General features: G+C 41.5%; 1 protein-coding gene and 1 long non-coding RNA gene across 4 annotated transcripts in view; one reads left to right on the top strand and one right to left on the bottom strand.

Moving 5' to 3' along the window:
• Window positions 1–23025, bottom strand: part of GCH1 (GTP cyclohydrolase 1) — a 43308-nt gene extending 20283 nt beyond the window's left edge. For both annotated transcript variants that reach the window (XM_029950318.1, XM_029950319.1), the window contains exon 1: window positions 22541–23025. In XM_029950318.1, coding sequence (XP_029806178.1) covers window positions 22541–22880 — 340 coding nt within the window. In that variant the 5' untranslated portion in view covers window positions 22881–23025. The remainder of the gene's footprint in view (window positions 1–22540) is intronic.
• Window positions 22500–24689, top strand: part of LOC115300785 — a 57595-nt gene continuing 55405 nt past the window's right edge. Inside the window, exon 1 of one of the 2 annotated variants that reach the window (XR_003912842.1) lies at window positions 22500–22928. This is a non-coding gene — a long non-coding RNA (uncharacterized LOC115300785). Of the gene's footprint in view, window positions 22929–23203; window positions 23496–24689 lie in introns of those variants that run through there. The other variant, XR_003912841.1, reaches the window with a different exon arrangement.

The raw sequence follows: 24689 nt of genomic DNA, 5'->3' as shown, positions 1-24689 counted from the left end.
ACTTAAAATTAAACCAAAAAGAAAAACAAAGTGACCTCCATAAGTCTTAATGGTTTGTGGTTCTGGAACAATATTATGTTGCCTATATCCCATTTCATGAAAATGAACCCAGACTATAAACTTGACCTAGCCAAATCATTTTTCTTCAATAATGACGTTTCCCTGCTATATTTATTTATGTTTTGCTCTAACGTATCTGAAAGCTACCATCTGTGGCTAATAAGAACAAAACACTATCACAGATTGTTTTAATTTCCTGCCTGTTATCAGCAGCAAAAGGTAACCCTGGAAACAAGGATTTATGGCATTCTGTTTCCTACTGTTGGTCATAACCAACAAAGGAAACCGAAGGGGCCTCCAAAAGTTAAAGGTTTATCTATTACAATGCCACACAAAGAAAAATGTAAAAGTATACCTGCTTGGGTCAGTAATGATTAAGCGATGACAATAAATAACCCTCCTGGGCGGCCGTCCTTTACGCAGCTAATCCCTTCCCGAAAGTACAGTACGTGAGGTCCACAGGAGGAACCCACAAACCTCGTTTAAACATCCTCAGAAGCTGGGTGCTTCTCAGACTCCCCCAGTCAAGATGCAAATCGCTGGACCCCAGTCCCACAGTTTCTGATTTAGTAGGTCTAGGTGGAACTGAGAATTGGCATTTCTAACAAGTTCCCAGAAGATGCTGATGCTCCTGGCCCGGGAGCCCCTGTATTAAAGTTGTAGTCATGTATCTTCACACCTTCAAAATGCTCCTACTCAAACATAGTAATATCAGAAATACAGACCTGCTTCTGTCATGGTCAAAAGAGGGAGGAGTAACAGGAAACCCCTGGAAGAGATTCCCCACAAAAGAAGATTTCTATCTAATGGAACTTTTGAATGAATGGTAATAGGAATTAGCATTATCTAGGATGTCTGGTGATCAGCACTAAAAATTACAGATCTTTGAGGAAGCCAGAATTTCACACCTGATGCAACTTCCTGGAGAACAGTATTAATAGACAATGGAAGAGGTCTTGGAACATTAAATGTACATCCCTCCTACTGAATAGGGATAAGAAAGAGAATGGGGTCTGCCTACTGAGTTTATTAAAAAAAATTTTTTTTCAGTTTGTTTATTTTGAGAGAGAAAGAGAGAGAACACAAGCAGGGAAGGGGCAGAATGAGAGGGAGAGAGAGAATCCAAAGTAGTCTAGTGGTCTCTGAGCTCTCAGCACAGAGCCCGATATGGGGCTCAAACACACGTATGGTGAGATCATGACCTGAGCTGAAATCAAGAGTCGGACACTGAACCAAAGGAGTCACCCAGGTGACTTGTCTGCCTACTGATTTTAGAACTAAAAGAGTAAAACACAACAAGAACTAAAAAGGCAGGAAAAGCTTCCTTGTTGTTGGCTGGAATTAAATCAACTCAAGGGGCTAAAAGCCTACCCTGATTTAGTGGAGAAAGGTCTGAATCACTGGCCCAAACCCTCCAACATCAGAGCTGTCTCAACCAGCATTGGGCACTTAAGTCATATACCTGCTGGTACCACCGTTATGTCTGTAATTTCTCCCAACCTTGGAGGCAGGCTTGGTAACTTAAGACTTTATGAAGTTTACATACAGCACCCTATATGCCATGCACAGAGCCAGAATTAAACACATATTTTCCCTTTTATCCAATTAATATGTCAGTCTTTACCCTGTGATTTACTTTCTTAAGGTAGATTTCAAAGAAATGACTCCAAAGAAACTGATGTGGCCAAGGGAACAAAAGAATTATTATTGCAGCATTATTGGTAAGAGCAAAATTATGGATTGAAATGGGCATCAGGAGAATGACTACACAATCTGGGTAGAGTCATATAATAAGATATGGCTCAGCAATGAAAGTGAGTGACTCTAAACTGAACTTATTATTTCCTGAAACAATGTCCAATGAAAAAAGCAAGTACTAGAAGCAATAGTGGATACACATGGTATTATCCTTTAAACAAAGTGAAAGCAAAATCACATGTTGTTTATGGACATACATATGAAATAAAAATACAGAAATAGGTATGAGAGAGATCAAATACACAATAGTGGTTAACTCTGAGGGAGGGTAACAAGATCAGAAAGAGGTAGCTAAGAAACTTAATTGTATTTTCAAAAGCAATTATAGCAAAATGTTAATATTTATTAAAACCAGTTAAATGTTGGTTAACTAATCCTTTGTACTTTTTCTTGTATATTTGACATATTTTATTAATTAAAAAAATGTGGGGAGCACCTGGGTGGCTCAGTTGGTTAAGTGTCCGACTCTTGGTTTCAGCTCAGGTCATGAGCTCTCAGTGTGCAAGTATGAGCCCTGCACTGGGCTCCACACTGACGGTGCAGAGCCTGCTTGGGATTCTCTCTCTCTGCTCCTCTCCTTGTGCTATCTATATCTCAAAAATAAATAAAATAAAGCTTAAAAAATATTTTTAAAAAATTTAATTGAGTTGTTCATGCACATGCTGGTGTTCTGGGGTTTTTTCCTAAAAAAAAAAAAAAAAAAAAAAAAGCAAAACCCTGAGGTTACCTTTGCATTGAAGTTCTGATGCTAGAGTGGAATTACACAGGAAAGACACAGCCTGCTTCATGTGACGCTGCAAACTCCTTTCGAAACTCCCCTTGATCACACCCTGCAATTAAAACAAAGGCTTCTTCTGCCCTCACTGTGGCATTAAAACATTTTGCATTCTATTCCTGTTTGAAAAATTTGTCCCACAAGCAAGGGCAACGTTTTATTTTTTTTTAATTTTTTTTCAATAATTTATTTATTTTTGATACAGAGCTTGAGAGGGGGAGGGGCAGAGAGAGAGGAGACACAGACCTGGAAGCAGGCCCCAGGCTCTGAGCTAGCTGTCAGCACAGAGCCTGATGCAGGGCTCGAACTCACGAATGTGATATCTAACCTGAGCCGACGTGAAAATCACCCTCTCTGCTTTCATTTCTGTCATGATGGTGCACCTCTTGTTAGCACCACCAACATGCATAGCTCCTTGCACTTAAGAAGACAGAGCTACTGTTTGTAAAACTCGGCCGAAATAAGCATGAATTCCAGCATTCCACAGACTGAGATAGGTGGAAACTAGGATGACTTCAGACAACCATTCATACCATCTGGAGTAGGCAGAGCTGCGGCACAGCTTTCATACGCTCTGTGAACTTATTTCGTAAACTGCCAATTTGTCAGCAGGAAAAATCCAATGCATCGCAGAAGAAGTAAAAGTTTGGATATTTTGGAAATTTTCATTTCCGTCATCCCTGGCAGAGATAAATTCCATGTTGCTTGTAAGCAATTAAAATATAACCAAGGGGCTCCTGGCTGATTCCATTACTAGAGCATGTGACACTTGATCTAACGGTTGTTAAGTTTGAGCCCCAGAGTGGGTGTAAGGATTACTTGAAATCTTAAAAAATAAATAGGAGCACCTAGGTGGCTCAGTGAGCTGAGTGTCAAACTCTTGATTTTGGGTCAGGTCATGATCTCACAGTTCGTGGAATCAAGCCTGGCATAGGACTCTGTGCTGAACTGTGGAGCCTGCTTGGGATTCTCTCTCTCCTTCTCTTTGCCCCTCTCCTGCACATGTTTGCACTCTCTCTACCTCTCTCTCTCTCATTAATAAATAAACTTTAATAAGTAAATAAATGAATAAAAATTAAAAAATAAAAAATAGCCAAGATAACATGGATGATCTTGAAAGCAATTATGCTAATTGAAATAAGTCAGAGAAAAACAAATACTGTATGATCTCACTTACATGTAGAATCTAAAAAAAGCCAAACTCTTAAAAACAGAAAGTAAAATAATGGTTACGAGGGCTGGAAGGGTGGGAGAGAGGGGGAGATGTTGGTCAAAGAATACATACTTCCAGTTAAAGATAAATAAATTCCGGGGATTTAATGCACAGTATTTTTTACGGTTTTTTTTTTTTTAGCTTATTTATTTTTGAGAGAGAGAGGAGAGAGAGACAGATGATCTGAAGCAGGCTCTGTGCTGACAGCAGAGAGCCCAATGCAGCACTAAAACTCATAAGCCATGAGATCATGACCTGAGTCAAAGATGGACACGTAATGGACAGTCACCCAGGCACCTCACAGAGTATTTCCTTTCTTAATGCACAACTTTTTTTATTATAGTTAAGGATACTGTATTACATACTTGAAAGTTGATAAGAAAGTAGATCTTAAATGTTTTCATCACAAAAAAGAAACAGTAATTCTGTGATGTGATGGAAATATTACCTGTGGTGGTAATCATATTCCAATATATGTGTATTAAATCTACATGCTGTATACCTTAAACTTACACAATTTTGCTTGCCAACTTTTTCCTCAATAAAACTGTTAAAAAAAAAATGTAGCCACGGCTATGGAAATAAGCATATTGGTTGCGTTCAAAATAGTACTGGTCCGCATCCTTCCTTCAGCAAATGCAATACGGGAGAGCCATTCCCATCCTCTCCACTGGGCTTGTCATGAACACAATGTCTGTTGCTGAGGGACATGTTCTCATATGATAACGTGAAGTTATCTTTATTTACCAAGAGTTTTTCCTAACTACAACAATAATGTTTGCTGTAATTTATTTATAAGATATTGAAGTACTGAAATAAAATAGAAGCACACACAATTACTCTACCTAAACACCACTACTTAGCTGGCTCTTAGAAAACCAAACACACACACACACACACACACACACACACACACACACACACAGGTTCAAAAAGCAGAACAGTAAATTAGAAAAGATGAAGTTTCAAAGTCCTAAGACCCAAGTTCTTATTTGAACTTTGTACGGACTGTGACCTGGGCTACACGGTCCTCACAGGTAAAAGAACAGTTTTTAGAGAAGCAGTTTAACAGGACTCCTGGGTTCTTGGCTTGCACAACTCTAGGAATGCTGGAAATTAATGCTAAATTTCAACACACATTACCACCCACGCTTAGTGGTCAGTCACCTTTTGAGATGTGCAAACGTACTGGCTAGTGGTTTTCAGTACTAAGGTAGGGAAAAGCACCTGCTTTAAATTATTCAGATTTTTTTTTTTTAAGGATAAAACTCAAGGCTACCAATCCTATACATAATTAACTCCCAAAGTTATCCTAAGCCTCCAAGCCATAGAACTTCCATTCTGGTCTCAGTTTACTACTCTGAAAATTTGTGGTAGACAAAAAATTAGAGCCTTTAAAAGGCTATCTAAGGAAAGAAATAAGAGTGTATTCAAGGAGACATTAAAAAAAAAAGATGCACACTTGCCAAATTTAGTCTTTTAATTGGATAATTCTGTATATCTTTCACAATCCAGCTGTTAAACTGTAAATGGAATTTACAAAACAGATGGTAGCAACAAGGTCTGGTTCACAGCAGTTCTAAAGAAAGAACACACCAACCTGATAAGCTATCCATTTGCTTCAGAAGCCTTTAGTAGGCTCATCCCTTATCATCCCACATTCACTTATGCCAAGAGATATCATACAGATGGGTATTACAGAACCATCTGTAATCCTATCCAGCAAACAAGTACCAGCAGGGTGTGTAAGCCACAATCATTAGTGACAAAGGATTAAGAGAAAGGGGATCATGTTTTAGAACAGTGGATCCCACATATGGCCAATCATAGGGAGCTTCAGAAAACACAGCTTCTCGAGGTACCCCGCAGAATCTGATTCACTAGCTGTTGGGGTGAACCCAGGATTAGTAAATCTTTGAAAAACCCAAGCAATTCTGATGACCAGCTGGGCTAGGAGCATAGGCTTTTGAGAGAGGCTGAGGGTTAAAACTGGACCCACTACTGGCCTTAATTTGCTGTTGAGCTAGGTTAAACAGTGGGCAATATAATTCCCCACCATAAACCCTCACTACAGTCACCAAATCAGAGCGTGACAATTCCTGCGGAATACTGTGAGGTCTGCACACCAGCTGGGAAAGGAGGCTTGGAACAGAGACCAAGACTGGAGGAAGAAGTGGGGAACAGGACGGGGAGATTAGGAAAAGAAACTGGAGCTGACTTTCTAGAGGTCCAGTGAAAAGTAAAGGAAGGAGGACCTCACATAAGAAAATTGTACCAATATCCTAGAAAAATATCAGCCATTTAAGAAACCAGTTGGGTCCTGTATACAGCCAACTCACTATAAATCAGTTCCAAGGATAACATGATCAAGTTTTCATAGGAAGTTCTGTACTAGTTTCTGAGCTGAACACATCAAACACGACCTCAAGAAACTTAAGGTCTGGGGAAATAAAAATAATAACTGAAGGGAATTAAGAGTACACTTATGATGAGCACTATAATGTACAGAATTGTTGAATCAGTATTTGTACACCTGAAACTAATATAATACTATCCATTAATTACATTAGAATTAAGTTTCTTAAAAACTCAGCCCCCCAAAATGGAAGGCATGCCTAGAATCTAAACTATCAAAGCAATAGTTTATATAAAGGAAAAATTATAAGCTGGGAGAAAAGATATGACTATATTGAGCATAAAAATTTGATCCAGGCCTTAAGGATGAATTGAAGGAAAGGAAGAGAGGGTTTTCCAGAAGAGGTAAGGAAGAGAGATATTATAGGAAATAAAATACAGAAATACAGGAAACAGCGAAAGGTAAAGTAGACTGCCTGAGTGGGTCTATGCATTGAGCAGAAACAGATGCCCTTCTATTTTAGAGCATATAAAATTGAACTTTACATTTCACTCATGACTTTTTTCAAGTCCTGCCTTATTCTTCAGTCATCAAAATAATTATCATCCCCATTTTACAGACAAGCAAACTGATGCTCTATCTGGAAACATTAAGGGCCTGCTAAAGAAGAGAGTACTTGTTGGTATGGAGAGCTGGATTTTGACCTACTGTCTTCTGACTTACTCATGAGAGCCTGATCATGAGTCATCACAAGTCTGAACCTGCGCTAAGAGAACAATGGACTCGGGGGGAGAGCCCAGAGGCAAGAAACCAGAATCAGGAGTTACTGCACTTCCCTCAGCCATGAGGTCACAGGCCTAAAGCCAATGTTGGCAAGGGAAATAAAGAGAACAAATCTGAGGTTTTAAAATAAAAGTAATATTAGTGATAAACATGGGAGTTGAAGGAGAGTGTTCAGGTACCTGCCGGCTCAAGAAGCAGACAGAAAGAACGACTTGATACCCACAGGCTGCCCGAGCCCAGGGCTTATGCACATTGGTTGCAAAATACTGTTTTACCAACTATTTATTTGGTTTATATGAGGGGAAATTCAGTAATTTAATGCTACTTTGACCTTTACTTTTTAAAATGAAACTGGAACAGTTTCAGGGGAAAGGAGAATCCCATTAAATCTTCAAACTAATAAAAACGTTTAAAAAAAAAAACAAGAAACCTCTCTATAGAAGTTGGTCCTAGGAAACCAGTACAGAATTGCTTTTTGAAACCAACCACAGTCTTTAAATCTTCAGGATCCAAATATTTTATGTCTCTTGGTGTGATACAATATGAAGAAAATAGCATTCTTGCTAAAAAGGTTTTCCCTGAATTTAATCAAGTCTACACCTAACTCCCAGTTCCAGGAACATGAAAGAGAAACAAGTTAAATGAAAACAAGAAGAAAACAAGCAGACAAATCCCAAAGGTGGAATGTCTTCTAGGACCACGAAGACTTGGATAAATCAGTGTTACAGAGTGGGGGAGAGGATAACAAGAAGTCTTCTGGATTAAAATCTAACAATTAAATACAGGCATATGGATCTTGAGTGGGTCCTACTTTAAACAAGTCATGAGTAAAAGGCATTTGGGACAACTAGGGGTGCAGAATTAGGTATTAATGTCATTGTTAGGAATGTAGATTAAATCATATGAAGAAATTGTTAATTTTGCTAAGGATAATGTAAGTGGTTAAGAAGAAAAACACTTTCTAAGGTGAGACTTCACCTCTAAATACATGTCTCTGATTTGTTCTCCATAAAAGAGACCATGCCAATAGGGCAAAATATTAATTTTGAATCTAGATAGTAAATATAGCTGTCCATTATACAGTTTTATCTGTTTGTGTTTGAAACTTTTATATAAAAAATTAAAAGTAAAATAAAACATCACAACCCTAACAGAGAACACTGTTTCATTGTTATTACTGTGCTACCAAGTAATCCAACAATTCCTCTTTTAATTTATATCAAACCTTATGAACAGACTAACACCTCAAGGGCTAGAAAGACTACCAACTGCTTTTTCTTCTGGAAGGGTCTACGATACCCCTGAGGGAAAAGTCCTTAAATAAAGGCTTTGCCTAATCAAAGGGGCCATAGGTGAGAAGATCACAGACCCTGAAGAGCATACAGATGAACCTTTTCAAAAATGTGCGCCACAAGAAAGAAAGAGAGAGATATGTTACCATAGAAACTATCTGTGTGGTTTGAATGTTTCAAAGGAAATCAGCACTTCTAGCAATGAAAGAAGCCTGAGGTCCTTGGTAGGACCTCACCTGTCAACTGCTGGAAGTCAACAGAATGAGTGATGAGACAATACTGACAAATATGCCCATAGTATAAAGATTGAGGCACCACAATTCCACTCCTAATCCAACTGCCCTTCCCTGTAGACCAGACGCAGAAAGCCTTGCAAGGGACTTGTCTAGGGTCATAAATTACTTAGTGGGATGCTGTGACTAGTTCAGACTAGTTGTTCTTCCCATTATACCCAGATGAGTTTGGTGATGCACTAAAAATATTTTAAGAGACACCAAATGGACCTTAGGATTGTATCAATGAACAAAGTTTCTAACACACTAACTATAAAGCTGACACACTTATCTCTCTTGTAAAGTACTGCACTTGTGGGGAGCCTGGGTGGCTCAGTTGAGTACCCAACTTTGGTTCAGGTCATGATCTTGCAGTTTGTGAGGCTGAGCCCTGTGCTGGGCTCTGTGCTGACAGCTCAGCCTGGAACCTGCTTCAGACTCTGTCTCTCACTCTCTCTCTGCCCCTCCCCCACTCGTGTGTGTGCGTGTGTGTGTGTGTGTGCGCGCGCGCGCACCCTCATGCACTCTCTCAAAAATAAACATTAAATAAACATTAACATTAAACATTTAAAAACTTAAAAATAATAATAAAGTACTTCACTTGTAAAGAGCCCCACCCTCAAATTATGTTGGTGGTGGAGAAATAGAAAGAAATGGATATCAAAATGAAAGAAAAAAACAGCATGGGCTAAGCATGACCTCCCCTGAGCCAAAGCAAGGGCACTAGCAGCTGGAGGCTGTAAGCTAAGCACTTTGTGCTGCTGAAATTAAACACAATTTGAAAACACACACACACACACACACACACACACACACACGCACACACACACATGATTTTTTAAAATATCTTCTAGAAAAATTTAAGACAGAATGCTTAACATCAAGCTGGATAAATTTCAAGGATAAAGTTTCCCAAGCATCCACGGAAAAACAAGACAAAACAAAACAACAAATGTAAGGATATACAATATTCTATAGAATGAGTTATTGGCTTAAACAAGAACCAAATATACGGGTCTTTTTAAGCTTTAAGATGTTCTTGCCATGGATGAACCTTAAGGACATTTTGCTAAATGAAATAAGCCAGACAACAAAGGACAAATATGCTATGATTCTACTATTTGAAGTACCTAGAATAATCAAATGCACACAGAAAGCCATGGTTACCAAGGGCTGGGAGAAAAGGCAATAGAGAGTTAATTAGTTAACAAGTAGAGTTTCAGTTTGGGAGGATGAGAAAGTTCTGGAGATGGATAGTGGTGATGATTGCACAATAATGTGAATGAACTCGACGCCACTGAACTGTACACTTAAAAATGGCTAAAATAGGGGCGACTGGGTGGCTCAGTCAGTTAAGCATCCAACTTCAGCTCAGGTCATGATCTCATGGTTTGTGAATTCAAGCCCCGTGTTGGGCTCTGTGCTGACAGCTCAGAGCCTGGAGCCTGCTTTGGATTCTGTGTCTCATTCTCTCTCTGCCCTTCTCCTGCTCGTACTCTTGTCTCTGTCTCTCAAAAAAATAAATAAATGTAAAAAAAATTTTTAAGTGGCTAGAATGGTAAATTTTATGTATATTTTACCACAATAATAATCAAACAAATAAAAAAAGAAAAAAGAACATACAGCATGCAAGTATATCCATTTAGACACAGTTGCAAATATACAGTAGGGAACACAATGGATCCGTTAGTACAGATGGAACATCGTTATGTTGTAGTATATTTGCCAAATTGTAAGTTTGTATCTCTGGAATTTATATACCTTGTAGTTATAGATAAAATTACTTTAAATGAAATATCAAGTATTTATAACTGCATTTAACAAAAGACACAAGCCCTAAAAAGTAATATTTGAAACAGAAAAGTTTCCAAACCATAAAACCATTAAAAGACTCACATATATAAAATACAAAATGGCCACAACACAATTCAATGTGCTTTAAACAAAATATATAAAATTCTGGTCTTCAGATACCTCCCTCAAAGGATTAAATGGGGAAAAGTTTGTTATAATCCACCTTAGAATTGAATACAATTTAGCTAACATTTTGGCATTGTTCTTGAATTCCCTTAATTAGAAACTTCATGAACTATTTTTCAGTCAGGATAGAAAGAAATGCCTCAAACATATATCTACTTGGGTTCTTGTTGGGAGTTTTGGCCGCCTCAGGCAAGGATATATCACTCTCCAGGGAGCAACCAGAAAAACAAGATTTACATCTGGAGGCTAGGAGAGTGCATTTCCTGGTCCAGGATTCAGAGACTGTCATACTAAGCCAGACGAAAAAAGGCCAAGGTGATCAAAAGATCAAATCGCATTTTGGTTTATGCAGCGCTAATCTGGGTGCTTCTTTGATGCTGTGTCCGGAGTTTCAGTTTCGGTTTTCCCCTTTCTCTAATATTCATTTGACTCTGTTACCTGGCAACCAACCTGGGTCAGTTCCCCGCCCCAAACCCTATATAAGAGTGAATTATTTTCTTAATAAAGGGAGAGGCTTGATCAGAAACTGTGTGCTGTCTTCACTCTCCGTGCTCCCCTTTCCTGCCCTTTCTCTCCCTCCCTCAGGATCAAGAACCCGCGAAGATTCACCGCCCTGCAGGCCAGAGCGGCCGGGGCAGGACACGACAATTGGCGCCCAACGTGGGGTGGTGAAGGACAGGTTCTCTTTGCTAGAATTCAGGAAGGAAAGCAGATTCTATGTATTATGATCCTCACATATAAATGGATCTTCATATGAAATTATAACATAGGCATTTTAACCTGAGGGGGCGCGGGCACCTGGGTGGCTCAGTTGGTTGAGCGTCCAATTTCTGCTCAGGTCATGATCTCACAGTCCATGAGTTCAAGGCTGGCACTGGGCACTGTGCTGACAGCTCAGAGCCTGGAGCCTGCTTTGGATTCTGTGACTCCCTCTCTCTGCTCCTGTCCCACTTGTACTCAATCTCTCACCTCTCAAAAGTAAATAAACATTAAATAATTTTTAAAAAATAAATAAATAAATAAACCTAAGGGGACATGATGGCGATTAGAACATGAGTGCTGTAGTCACAAACACCTGGGTTCTGCTCTGTGACCTCTGGCAAGTGACAGCCTGAGCCTCCACGTTTCCACTTCTTTAGAATGGGTATAATCTTTAGGTCGACAGGAGTATCATGTGAGATCACAAGTATACCACCTGGCCACCTTCCCAGAGTTTTGGGTTCATGCTTTTCTCTGGCACCTAAGGCTTTCACTCACCAACATCCAGCACCCAGCATTCTGATGTCTTGATACACACCAAGGGGAAACTCACTTGATCTTGCCAGTCAGAAAAAGAGATCTCCAAGATTTTGTTTTCCATAATTACTCCCTAACGTCCTAGAATCTGTGTTCTGACCATCTTAAGCTATAGCAACTATAAACATTATCCCCTTCAAATCTCAGTACTCATGGCTAACAGGTACAAAATGTCTATAGAACTTCCTGTATGCCAGGCATTGCTCTTAGCGTTTTTCGTGTACTAACTCATTTCAGCCTCACAATAACCTTATAAGATGGATTAATAGCCCCATTATACAGATGAGGTAATTGAGGCACTGCTCATAAGTAACAGGATTTGAAGTCAGGTAATCTGGCTCAAGTCTACATTGTTCATGACCTCTTTTAGCATCTTGTCTCTCTTAAAACCATTTTCTGCCAACACTTACACTCTTGGATCTACTGCCACAGATACATCCTTTTAGGACTGTCTGCTGGCTCTTCTTCACTCTTCTGTCTCAAAGCAGACATCTTCTAAAGTGTTAGGCCACCCATCTCCTAGCACTACTTTGAGGAGCCCAGGTACTCCCCTTGCTTCAGGTATCAGCCTTATACTGATAATTCACAAATTTAAATCCCTGGTCTTTCACCATAATGCCATCGCTTGGCCTATTTAAGTCATTCTGTTTTCCTCTGTACAAATGCAAATCTAACCACCCTCATCTAAAAATGTATTCCAGTTACTTTTAGTGCATAACAAAACACCCCAGAATTTAGTGATATACAACTATTTTATTATGTCCCTGGATTCTGTGGGTCAGGAATCCGGACAGGGCAGAGAAGATGACTGGCTTCTATGCCTCAATGTCTGGGACCTCAGTGGAAATGGCTGGAAGCTGGATTAACCTGGGGGAGCCTACGCACATGCCTACTGTTCAGTGCTAGCTGTGGGGGAGGCGGGCACCTCTGGTAGAGCCATCAGCCAGAACACCCACCTGGGGCCACTCCGTGTGGCACAGCTTCCTCACGACATGGCTGTGGGCTTAGGGCCCCAAAGAGTCCCACAGTCTTAAGACACTTCTCAATTAATCCAATTCTACAGTTCTTCCTCATCATAAGAAGGACCAGATTAAGTATCATGTGCTTTTTTTCCACATACCTTCTTAATTTTTAGAAGAGTCCAGGCAAAGCAGGTATTACCACCCTTTACAAAAAGGGGGAAATGACAAAGTTGAGAGATACGCCAGTAATTATACAGATAGTTAAAAGACAGGATCACATTCAAACGCAGTCTCTTTCTATATGCAGTAAGGATCACAATGAAGATCAAGCTCACAAACATGTATGTCCCACTATTTTTCTCTAATTTCAGGGTAAACATTTTCAGTTACCAGATTTTTCTTGTTAGTTAGCTAGTTAGGAGAAGTTGTATTTCTTTTACTCCTAGATTTGAAACAACTTTGCCACGATATTTTTTTAATGTTTTATTTATTTTTGAGAGACAGAGAGAGAGCATGAGCGGGGGAGGGACAGAGAGAGAATCCGAAACAGGCTCCAGGCTTTGAGCTGTCAGCACAGAGCCCCACATGGGGCTTGAACCCACAAACTATGAGATCATGACCTGAGCCAAAGTCAGACACTTAACTGACCGAGACACCCAGGTGCCCTGCCACAATATTATTAATTTATATATTTGAAAATAAATGTACATACCTCAAAACTCAAAAAACTGAAACTAGTGAAAAGTCTTGCTTCTATTCTTATCTATTACTCCAGTTCATATTCCTGATGAACATGTAAGCACTTGTGTATCCTCCAATTCTTAATACCAGTATAAACAACATGTAACTATCCCCCTAACCCATTTTCCCTACAAAATATAACTCCTCTGCATAATTTGGCCATTCTAAGGGCCTAGACATTGAGGTTGCTTCCACATTCAATGCTACAGTGAGCATATGTCATTCCATGAGTATAAGTATCTATCTAAGATAAATTCCCAGCAGCAGGATTTTTGAGTAAAATATACAAGTTTGTATATGGCAGATGTGGCAAATTATCCTCCATTAGGACAGTTACTCTTTCAGCAGTAGTATTTGTTTCCCCATCACCTTAATAACATAATGAGGTATCAAGTTTCTGGACGTTTGCCAATCTAACAAAGAGAAGATGTATCTTGGGGGAGTCTGTGCATTTCACTTATTGAGGGTAAGGTCCAGCATCTTTTCAACTGTTTAAAAATCATTTGTATTTCCTGTCCCATGAACTGTCTGCTTTACAGGTCTTCCCAATTTTTCAATTGTGTTTCTGGCCTTTCTCTCACATTAGTTTCTAGCATCTCCTTTTATGTTAGTGTGATTATCCTGTCGTCTCTGATAAGAGTTGAAGTATTTCTTCCTGTTCTGTCATTTGACTTCATTTGTATTGGTATTTCACGTGTGAAACTAACAGTTTTTATGTAAAGTTTCATTATTTTCTTTTATGGCTTTTAGACTGAGTCACAGTGAAGTAGATCTCCACTGCAGAATTAAAGAAATTAACAACTTTATATCTTTTTAAGCTTTATTTTAAACATTTTTTTTACATTTATTTATTTTTGAGAGACAGAGAGAGGCAGAGCACAAGTGGAGGAGGGGCAGACAGAGAGAAGACACAGAATTCAAAGCAGGCTTCAAGCTCTGAGCTGTCAGCACAGAGCCCAACACGGGGCTTGAACCCATGAACCATGAGATCATGACCTGAGCTGAAGTCAGACACTTAGCCGACTGAGCCACCTAAGCACCCCTAAATACTTTTAAACTTACTAAATAATTGCAAAGACAGCCTAAAGCATTCCTCTATACCTTCTTTCTAGAACTCCAGTCAACAAACTCAAAAGGAATTAAAGAACCAAACATCATTATTTTGCAACTTCTAATAATGCTGGATGGCTGATAACACCTAAAGCTGGTCTGCCTTAACAACACAAAAAGACAAACAACTAGATTATTTAGCTGCTTCCTGATAGAAGCCCATGCCACTACCTATTAATTATTCTTGACTAAACTTAAGAGTTATTTTTGGGGGCACCTGGGTGGCTCAGTCAGTTGAGTGTCCAGCTCCAACTCAGGTCATGATCTCACAGTTCATGGGTTCGAGCCCCGTGCTGGACTCTGTGCTGGACTCTGTGCTGACAGCTCAGACCCTGGAGCCTGTCTTCAGATTCTGTGTCTCCCTCTCTCTCTGAACCTCCCCTGCTCTCTCTCAAAAATAAATTTTAAAACATTTAAAAAATTTAAAAAAAGAGTTCTTTTCGGGGTGGGAGCAGCGAGGCATACCTCTAAATCTACTGGTATATAAGCAGTATAAAAACTAAAGGAACACGTTAAACTAAATTATGAGAAAATAATGAGCAAAACCCAGAATGTGGGAAATTCTATAGGACAGATGACCCTGTTTCTTCAAAAAGTTATTAGGGGATAAAAAGAAATTGCTAATAACAAAATAGCAGGTTTTTAATTTTTTTCATATTTATTTATTTTTAGAGAGAGAGAGAAAGAGAGAGTGAAAACTGGGAAGGGGCAGAGAGAGAAGGAGACACAGAATTTGAAGCGGGCTCCAGGCTCTGAGTGTCAACACAGAGCCCGATGTAGGGCTCAAACTCACAAACTGTGAGATCATGACCTGAGCCAAAGTTGGATGCTTAACTGATTGAGCCAAAAAGAGATTTATCAATTATAATGTGTGAATCTTGTTTGAATCTTTATTCAGAGAAACTAATTTGTAAAGAAACACCTGTGGGAAAATCAGAGCAATGTAAACACTGGTTAGATATTCTGAAGTAAGAAATTGCTGTTAATTTCAAGCATAATATTTTTACGTCTTTATATTTTAGATACAGTGAAGTATTTATCAATGAAATGACATATCTGAGATTTGCCCTAAAATAAGTCAGTGATGGAAGGTGTATGAGGCAGAAGGAATAAAACAAGATAACTTATGTTTATGTTAACAGTTGAGGCTACGTAACAGGTAGGAAGCTCATATATTATTCTAATGTTGTGTACATTTCAACATTTATATGTTAGTACAAAAACTGATTGCAATCCTGATGGAGTTTCTAGAGATTCTCCTCCACGATAATTTTTATGTGCCAGGGAAAGAGGCCAGTCACTTCAATATCTTGAAATAGTATGTTGGCTGGCTATCAGAGCTACCTCACCAAACAGATGAGTTTCTGCAAGTACAGGACTCTATGACTCTACAAACATGTCTAGAGGCTGACCTCTGGTCTAAGTATTCAAGAGATGCAATTGGAATAACTTGTGGTTTTTTTCATAAAGATAAGTCCTCTGCATTTTCCTTTAGTGTATAAAACAACCAGTATTTATGGAACACCTATGCACAGAGCATTGTGGTAGAAGAAAGATAAGAGTTAAGAAGGGGTCTTCGCTTTATGAAATAAATTCAAACACTTATCAAGTCGTCTACATGTGCTGGGCAATTTGCTAGGTATTCAGTGATGAATATAAACAGTCCCTTTTCTCTAAAAGAGCCTAAAAAATGTTACTGAGGTTATAATAAGGCAAAATTATAGTGAGTAAATGTCCTCTCAACCTTGAGTATCACAAATTTGCCTCAGTTCAAAAAAAAACCTTTGATCAGCCCAACCCAAATTATCCCCAAATTTAATTAGCACAAACTCAATAGAGAATGTAGAGCCATAGGGCACATATTCATTTATATAAACTGGAATTAGGAATGGTTCATATAATCCAGGATTCGTAATCTAGGACTGCCCAAAGATTAGATAGTTGCCCTCTCCTGGCAAAGTTTAATAGTGCAGTCTGGCTCAACTGAAAACTGGACTCAAATTACAGAGGTACGCTGCAAATGAATCAGTGTGGGAATACCCAGCCATGGAAGACTTTCAAGAGCTGAACGAAGAAAACAGCAGAGAAATATTTAGGACTCTCATTCTCTATCATCTTCCCAATGCTGCTACTTTAAAGATAGGATCTTGGACAAGTCCTCTCTGTGTTTCAGTTTTCTTATCTATAAAATGGGAATAATATCACCTACCTGCCCCCCGCCCCCCAGGGCTCTTAGGGCAACCAAGGCTATCCATGTCAAGGACTCAGAACGCTGTTCAGCACCTAGTAAGCTCTCAGCAGCGTCTGTGTTAATCAGATGTCAGCTCAGGCCACCGTGCTCCTATCTCCCAGCACAGATAAACTTCTTTGCTAAGTGCGCTCATTAATCTGCATCCTCTTTATCCTTACACTTCTCAGTCTGTAATCACACACACTCACTCATGCGATTCTGATGGATATCTGTTTTTGTCCAAAAGACTGTAAATTCCATAAGGGCAAACACCATATCTGGCTTTACTCATCCCATATTCCTAGCATTCAGTGCAAGGTCTGGTACTCAGTGAAATTTGTTGAATGAAACTGTAAAGCTGCCAGTCAGTCTTCTGAATAGTAGTATTTAGCACTGGTATGGGTATAGGTTGGACTGTGCTCTCTCCCTGCAAAAATACATTGAGATCCTAAACGCTCATACCTCAGAATGTGACCTATATGGAAATAAGCTAATTACATCTGCAATTACTGTAATTAAGATGGGGCATATTGGACTACAGTGGACTCAGTCCTATGTGACCACTATCTCTAAAAGAGGACAATTTGGACACCAACAGAGGCAGAGATTGGAATAATGCAAGCAAACACTGAGGATTGACAGCTACCACCAGAAGCTGGGCAGAGGCAAGAAAGGTCTCTCCACTACAATTTGCAGAGGGAGTATGGTTGCACCCACACCTTGATTTTGGACCTCTAGACAACAGAGATCTGTTGTTTAAACAGACCAATTTGTGGTACTTGATCTCAGTCAATGAAACTAAGACAAGTCCTAACCTAACGGCTTTGTTTAGTATTTCAAAGTTATGTATAGGAATTCTTTTCCCCTTTCAGGCCAGAAAGATTATTTATAGATAATATATTTTTAAAAGAACCAATCAGGGCAAGTTTTTCTCCCCCATTCTCAATGACTTCTTAATGGCTTTTTTAAAAAAAAATGTTTAGAGTTTTAAATGTTTACCTATTTTGAGAGAGAAAGGCAGAGAGAGAGAAAGACAGAGGACCTGAAGTGGGCGCTGTACTGACAGCAGATAGCCTGATATGAGGCTCAAACTCTTGAACCCTGAGATCATGACCTGAGCTGAACTTAACCAACTGAGCCACCGGGCTCCTCTTTAATGTTTGTTTATTTATTTTGGAAAGAGAGGAAGAACATGAGCAGGAAAGGGGCAGAGAGAGAGGAAGAGAGAATCCCAAGCAGGCTCCATGCTGTCAGCACAGAGCCCAATAAGGGGCTCAATCTGACAAACCAGGAAATCATGACCTGAGCCAAAATCAAGAGTCACTTAACCAACACCCCAATGACTTAACAGCTTTAATCAACTTTGACTACTCCCAAATTCCAGTCATATACTTCAACAGCCTCATTATTTTTAGTTCTTTATTCATAATACTCTTTCTGGCAATAAACAGAACTAAATCCTACATGAGTATTCATTAGCAAAACAAAACAAAACTTATTAGTGAATCAAGATTTAGATGAACTACAAACACCCAAAAATAGCACCTCAATAATGAGATTAACTTTTCTTTAACATACTTTCAACCTTGGAAAGTAAATTCACCTTTCACCCATAATATGGGAGGGATAGTAAATAATTTGACTTTCTGTCCCCATTCATACCTCATAAACTGTTACAATTTTTAGTTCTTCATTGGTCTGATTTAATAAATCACAAATATGGTATTTGCTTTGGCATCCTGGATAAGACAAGCTAAAAAGCTACTTTAACTAAAAATGTGAAAGAATAATCAAGACTCTTGGGTGTTCCCATAAACTCATAAAGAAGACAATTGATGAGACAAGTTATATGCACTTAGCCTTTGGTAGATAATACTATTTAAGAATTATTCCCACTTACACCCAGGAGGGGACAGAGAATAGAAAAGATCAGACACAGGGACAAGAAGACCAGAAACCCCAGAGAACAGTAGACCCTCAAATGTAATTAAGGTTCTGAACAAACTATTGGAAATACAGGAAAGATCCCTTATTGAGAAAGGAGACCTCATCAAGGTAAACTCGGAATACATAAGAAAACTACGATGTGGTTAAATGGAAAGGGGACAGCAACAGATAAAGACGAGCTGGTCCAAGAATCACCATGAGATGCCAGATTCAAGAGAGAGCCAGTTCCTGGGAGAGGTGATAGTATCTCTTTCAGAACTCCCTCCCAGCCTACAAGCCAAAGCCCAGTGGTGAACAGTAACCAGGAGACTTGCACAACCTCAACACAGCCCCATCCTCGGTGATCACAGATGTACCCATGGTAAGGTACACACTGGAAAGTAGAGGAAAGGTACACTAGGCAAGGGTCATGGAGAGAAGGGGCAGCGCAGAAAGAAATGACAAATTCCTCAGAACACCAGAATTTAGCATCAATTTACTCAGAAGGGACAAAAAACAATTCAGAGAATGATTTGGGGAATTTTCTATTTTACAACACTGAAGTCAACACCATTAACCAGGATTTACTATAGATAGATATAAAAGTAAGAGTTATCTTGTTTACAAGCATAGAAAAGTGAGAGTCTGAAAGAAGTTTATTTCTAACCAAAACAATTTATAGTAGTCATTAACTTATGCTCTCTAAAAAAATAAAAATTAGGGATTGTTCAGGATTGTTTTCTTTATTACTCTCTGCCATATTTGCTACCGAATTAAAATCCTCCTTCTCTTTCCCACCTCAGCTGGCCCAAGACCTGGACCACTGCCCTTTGAGGTTTATTCGTTTAAGTTCAGCCCCATCCTCGCCCTCTCCTCTTCGTCTTCTAACTGTGTACCTCTGAGAAATAGATGTTAATTCCTTAAGTGTGATCCCCTAGACAGAGGCTTTCAAACTTTTGACCACAGCCCACAGTTCAGAAATAGATTTACATCTGGAGCCAGTACATACCAAAAAAACATACCTATGAAACCGACTCCGAAGCTCCTCACAACTTGTATCCTTCCTACATGTTATAAATGCATCTTATCCATTCTACTCCACCTATTTACTTTTTTTTAATGCTTATTATTTTTGAGAGAGAGAGAGAGAGAGAGAGAATACAAGTGGGAAAGGCACAGAGAGGGGGGTGGACAGAACATCAGAAGCAGGCTCCACATGGACAGCATCCAGCCCGAGGTGGGGCTCGAACTCACAAACCGTGAGATCGTTACCTGAGCTGAAGTTGGATGCTCACGTGACTGAGCCACCCAGGTGCCCCTCCACCTATTTTTTGTAAGTTTATTTTTATTTATTTTGAGAGAGAGAGCAAGCAGGGAAGGGGCAGAGAGAGAGAGAGAGGGAGAATCCCAAGCAGGCTCTGCGCTATCAGTGCAGAACCAGGTACAGAGGTTGAACTCATGAACTGTAAGATCATGACCTGAGCTGAAATCAAGGGTCGGGTGCTTAACAGACTGAGCCACCCATCCACCCCTACTCCACCTTTTCTTATGCTGGTAACAGTTGTTAGGTCACAACTCATAGTTTGAAAGACTTGGTAGATAAGATACAAGATAGCAACATAAGAAAGCAGGTAAGAGTTGTGCATTCTGGCTGTGGGAATTCAAACACCAGTGCTACCACTTGAAGCTGTCAACCTGTCTGCTTCAATTTCCTTGTCATGGGGATAAAAGAACAGCGCTTATCTCAAAACTAAGGATTAACCAAGACTCTCCACATAAAACACTCAAAGCATCACAAATAGACAATTAATGGCTTGTAATAGTTCTTAAATGGTCTGTGGACTTTTTTCATCATGGCAAAATATACTTAAAATTCATCATTTTAACCATTTTAAAGTGTATACTTCAGTGACATTTAGTACATTCACAATGTTGTGCAAATATCACCATCATTCTCTGGTTCCAGAACATTTTTATCACCCAAAAAGGAAACCCATGAAGCAGCCATTCCCCATTCTATCCTCCTCCTCAGGCCCTGACAACCCCTAATCTACTTTCTGTCTCTAGGTCCAGGGATCTTTTTAAATAATAAATTAACATTTGACTGAAACAGTTTTCTAAGGAAGGCTTAAGTGTCCTTTGGATTCATTAGTCCTATGGCTCAAGAGACAAACTTCTGCTCACCATTTGTTTAAATAAACCTTGTGGGTATCTTAGGTAATCTGTGACCTGTCTTTGGAATCAGAAATACCTCCTGTGAATTTGTAAAGATGCCCACTCTGACCAATGTTATGGAGGAGACTGCTTTCAGTGTCCCAAAGAGGCAGAATGAGCAAAGCCCTAAAAGAGGTTTCTTCATTACCCCGTGGAAGATCACCAAATGACAGAATATTCGCCAAATGAAGACTGCTTATTCTTCAGTCTTTGCATTCTGAAATTCTGCTCTTGAGTCTTGAAAATTTTACCATCAAGAGGTAGAAAAGTGAACCTGGACACAGAACTAGAGGCCTATTTCTTGGCTTTAGTGTGTAGTATCATTTCCTTTTAGGTCCCCACCCCTCTCACACTGATTTCCCACCCTTCCTTTGGGGTGTGGAAGACTGAGCAAAAATAACTTTGTTCTTCCCACATCTATTGGGTGAATCGCCGGATATGTGATCAAGAAAATAGCAGGGCCAGGAAAGTAGTCTTGCAAAGCAGCACTCTTATTCCTTGAGAAATGATGAAGGCAGAGGCTTCTCGGGCCAAATAAATACATGTTACCAAGAGGCACAGAAGATCTGAACGGGAAAACAACGTCCTCGGTCCCAGTTGCAGAAGTCAGACTGCATCTTTCTCTTTTTGTGAAGGCCAACACCGTTCACTCAGCAAATAGGCAGTGAAGTCCTCATTTTCCATTCTCCCTCCCCATCCCCTACTGCTTTCTGGCCGTCTGGGCAAAAGCCTGACCCCCCTCAAGCACGTATAGTATTGAGCAAAGCTGGCTTAGAGGTACTCCGATTCCGGGTCCCAGAGCCCAGCAAACCTCCCCGACCCCCGGGGAGTAGCTTTATGGCTTTTGAGTTTTTACAGTGGGGGCGGCGGCTTCAAACAGCGAGAGACCTCACACCTCAAACCCTGGGGGAATCCTGAGATGGAGTTAACGAGGTGGACCAAAGAGCACTACACCTTTCCAAAGACCCGAGTGCCCCCTGGCAAGTCCGTGAGAGTGCGGGCCCCGAGTCTGCCACAAAGGATCACCCCCAGCGCTCCAAGCAGACGAAGCCCAAGTTTCACCCCAGACCTCCCAAAACGTGAGACCTCGAGAAAAAGACGGCCTGGGAAGCCCTCCCTTCCGCAAGCGCCAGGTGACCCCAAATCCTGGCAAGCGTGGGTCCAGTATGTGCCTCGAGCATCCGGCCCTGCACGCTCAGGCAAAAGGGGCTCCAGCCTCTCACCTGGCAGGGAGCTCAGTGACCACGGGGACGTCCCGGGACGCCCCGAGGCTCAAAGAGAGGGCTGTGTTCGGGGGGCGGGGGGGAGGTCCCCGCAAGGACGGCTGCGTGGACTCCCGGGTGGAGCGGCGGCTGCCCCCCTGGGCGCCAGAAATGCGTCCGGCGCAGGGCTCTCTCCAGGGCCGGCCAGCGGGGCCAGCGCGGAAGGCGGGGTGCGGAAGGTGACGGCACTCGGCTCACTCGGCCAAGAGTGAAGCAACTCCGGAAACTTCCCGGGTCGGGAGCGCGCCTGCTACTCCGCGCCCCGCAAGCCAGAGCCGCCCGCGCCCACGCGGCCGGCGGGCGCACTGACCTGAGATGGTCTCCTGGTAGCCCTTGGTGAAGAACTGCATGGCTGTGGCCGCTCTCCAGGGCGTCTTGAGCAGTCCCTGCCGCTGGGGGTCCTCGCCTAGCGAGCGCAGGATAGACGAGTAGGCGGCCGCCAGGTTGGGGAGGTTCAGCTCATTATCTTCCTCGCTGCGGGGCCGGTCGCCCTTCCAACCGTCCGCCGGCTGGACTCTCTTGGTCTCCGGCCGCTGCGGCTTTTCGGCCGGCCCGCTCGGCCCGGGTCGCGGCGGCTCCCCCTCGGGGAACCCATTACTGCACCTGGCACCCCGCGGCTTGGCCGGCGCCCGCACCGGGCCCTTCTCCATGGACCTGACGCTGCCGCTCCGGAGGGACTCTGGGACACTTCGGGAACTGTAAGTAAATTGCACCGGCGGCCGCGGGCAATATAGGCTGTGGCCAGGATCACCTGAGGAAAGTAGGCGACAAGCCAGTGACACCCTCCTAGCCAGGGACAGCTGAGGGCTGGAGAGCACAGCTGTGCCTCGTTTTTATGGGCTGGCTGCTCTGGCGGCGCCGCGGGCGATCCCATTGGCCGGAGCTTCCGCGCGTCACGGCCCTCGCCCCGCCCCGCCCCTGTCCTCCGCCCAGCGCCCGAAAGGGGGCGGGCCCGCGAACCGGGTGCGAAGGACGCTCAACAGCACGAGCTCCGGAAAGGCGGCCGCCGCGGGCTGCGGAGCCGACCCGCGCCAGCCGGGAGGAGGGTGTTGCATCCCTCGGGTTGTGGCGCCGCGAACCGAATCCGAAAGGAGACAGGTGTCTAGTGCTGGAACCTAGGCTGGGGAGGGCACGCTCTGAGCGCCCGGGGAACCCTCTCCTGTTCGGCCAAGAGAACGCTGCCTCAGGAGTGCTCGTGTCCCCTCGCTCTTCGAGAGATGACCAAACAGGTGGCCTCGCAGGGAGAAGACTGCGTTAAGCTGTCGGTAAGAAAAACAACTCTTAAGCTTTTAGGGCAAGAGAACAGTATGACGTGACACTCCTGCGTTCGTTAGTTAAAAATATGTCCAACGCACCTATGAGAACCCACTCGCCGCTCTGAGGCAGGATGTTGCACCTAGTGGTCCTTACGTGAGTCCCCGTATCTAGGAGGATGGCATTTGTGATGTCCAGAACTTTGACCCTGGAGAAGAATTGATTTGTAAGAGAAGGAAAGTTAGGACTTTTATTAAAAACCTACTTGCGTTCTGTGGCTATTTGATACTGATCATTTTGGATCCTTTCCCCTGATGTTGGTACAAATTGTGAAACGTTATTGATCACCTGGACTCATAACCGGTGACATCAGATTTGTTTTCTTTTAAGACTAAAAAAAATTTTTAATGGGATTTTTTTTATCCCTTACTTGGGGGATTATTTCATAATGCCCAAGGTGGTTTTAAACATGTACCCAATTAATTATGATTTGTTGCAGAGAGTTTCTCGTGCTGACTTTCTGACATATATACAGGTATTTAAAAAGCTTAGAATCAGACAAACCAGGAGGAAAGTCCCTGAAATTATTCTATACTAATATGGTAGCTCAGTCATTATAATTATTGATTAGTATTTTCTGGAGGTCAGCTCCAGGCATAGCCCTGTTCTTAACATCAAGGAGAGAAATTACTTGGCCTCTTCAGCACCTTTAGTCTAAAATAGAAGAAGTATTCGTGCAAATGTGTTTTTTAAAGATAATTGTTGAATTTCTATATACATTGAAGACCAAGCTACATAAATTAAGAAACATGAAGCCGCCTGGGTGGCTCAGTTGGTTAGGCCTCTGACTTCAGGTCATGATCTCATGTTCGTGGGTTTGAGCCCTGCGTCAGGCTCTGTGCTGATAAGCTTGGAGCCTGGAGCCTGCTTCCTATTCTGTGTCTCCCTCTCTCTCTGGCCCTTCCCCTCTCATGCTCTATCTCTCTCTGTATCAAAAATAAATAAAACATTTTAAAAAAACATTTACCCTAAAAATTAACATTTTCTTACAAACACTGCCACTGAAGCATTAGCACTTTTGTTACCAAACACTGCAAAATCTCTGGATTTGTTCGATAATTAGTTGTAAAATGGAGACAATGCCTTTCAGCCAAATGCCCAGAGATAATACAAGGAAGCTTTAAAATCACCTTTACATAAACAGT

This window comes from Suricata suricatta, chromosome 9, assembly GCF_006229205.1.
Source record: "Suricata suricatta isolate VVHF042 chromosome 9, meerkat_22Aug2017_6uvM2_HiC, whole genome shotgun sequence".
Lineage (NCBI taxonomy): Eukaryota > Metazoa > Chordata > Mammalia > Carnivora > Herpestidae > Suricata > Suricata suricatta.
The sequence above is the reverse complement of the archived record's forward strand: the minus strand, read 5'-3'. Positions and strand labels throughout refer to the sequence as shown.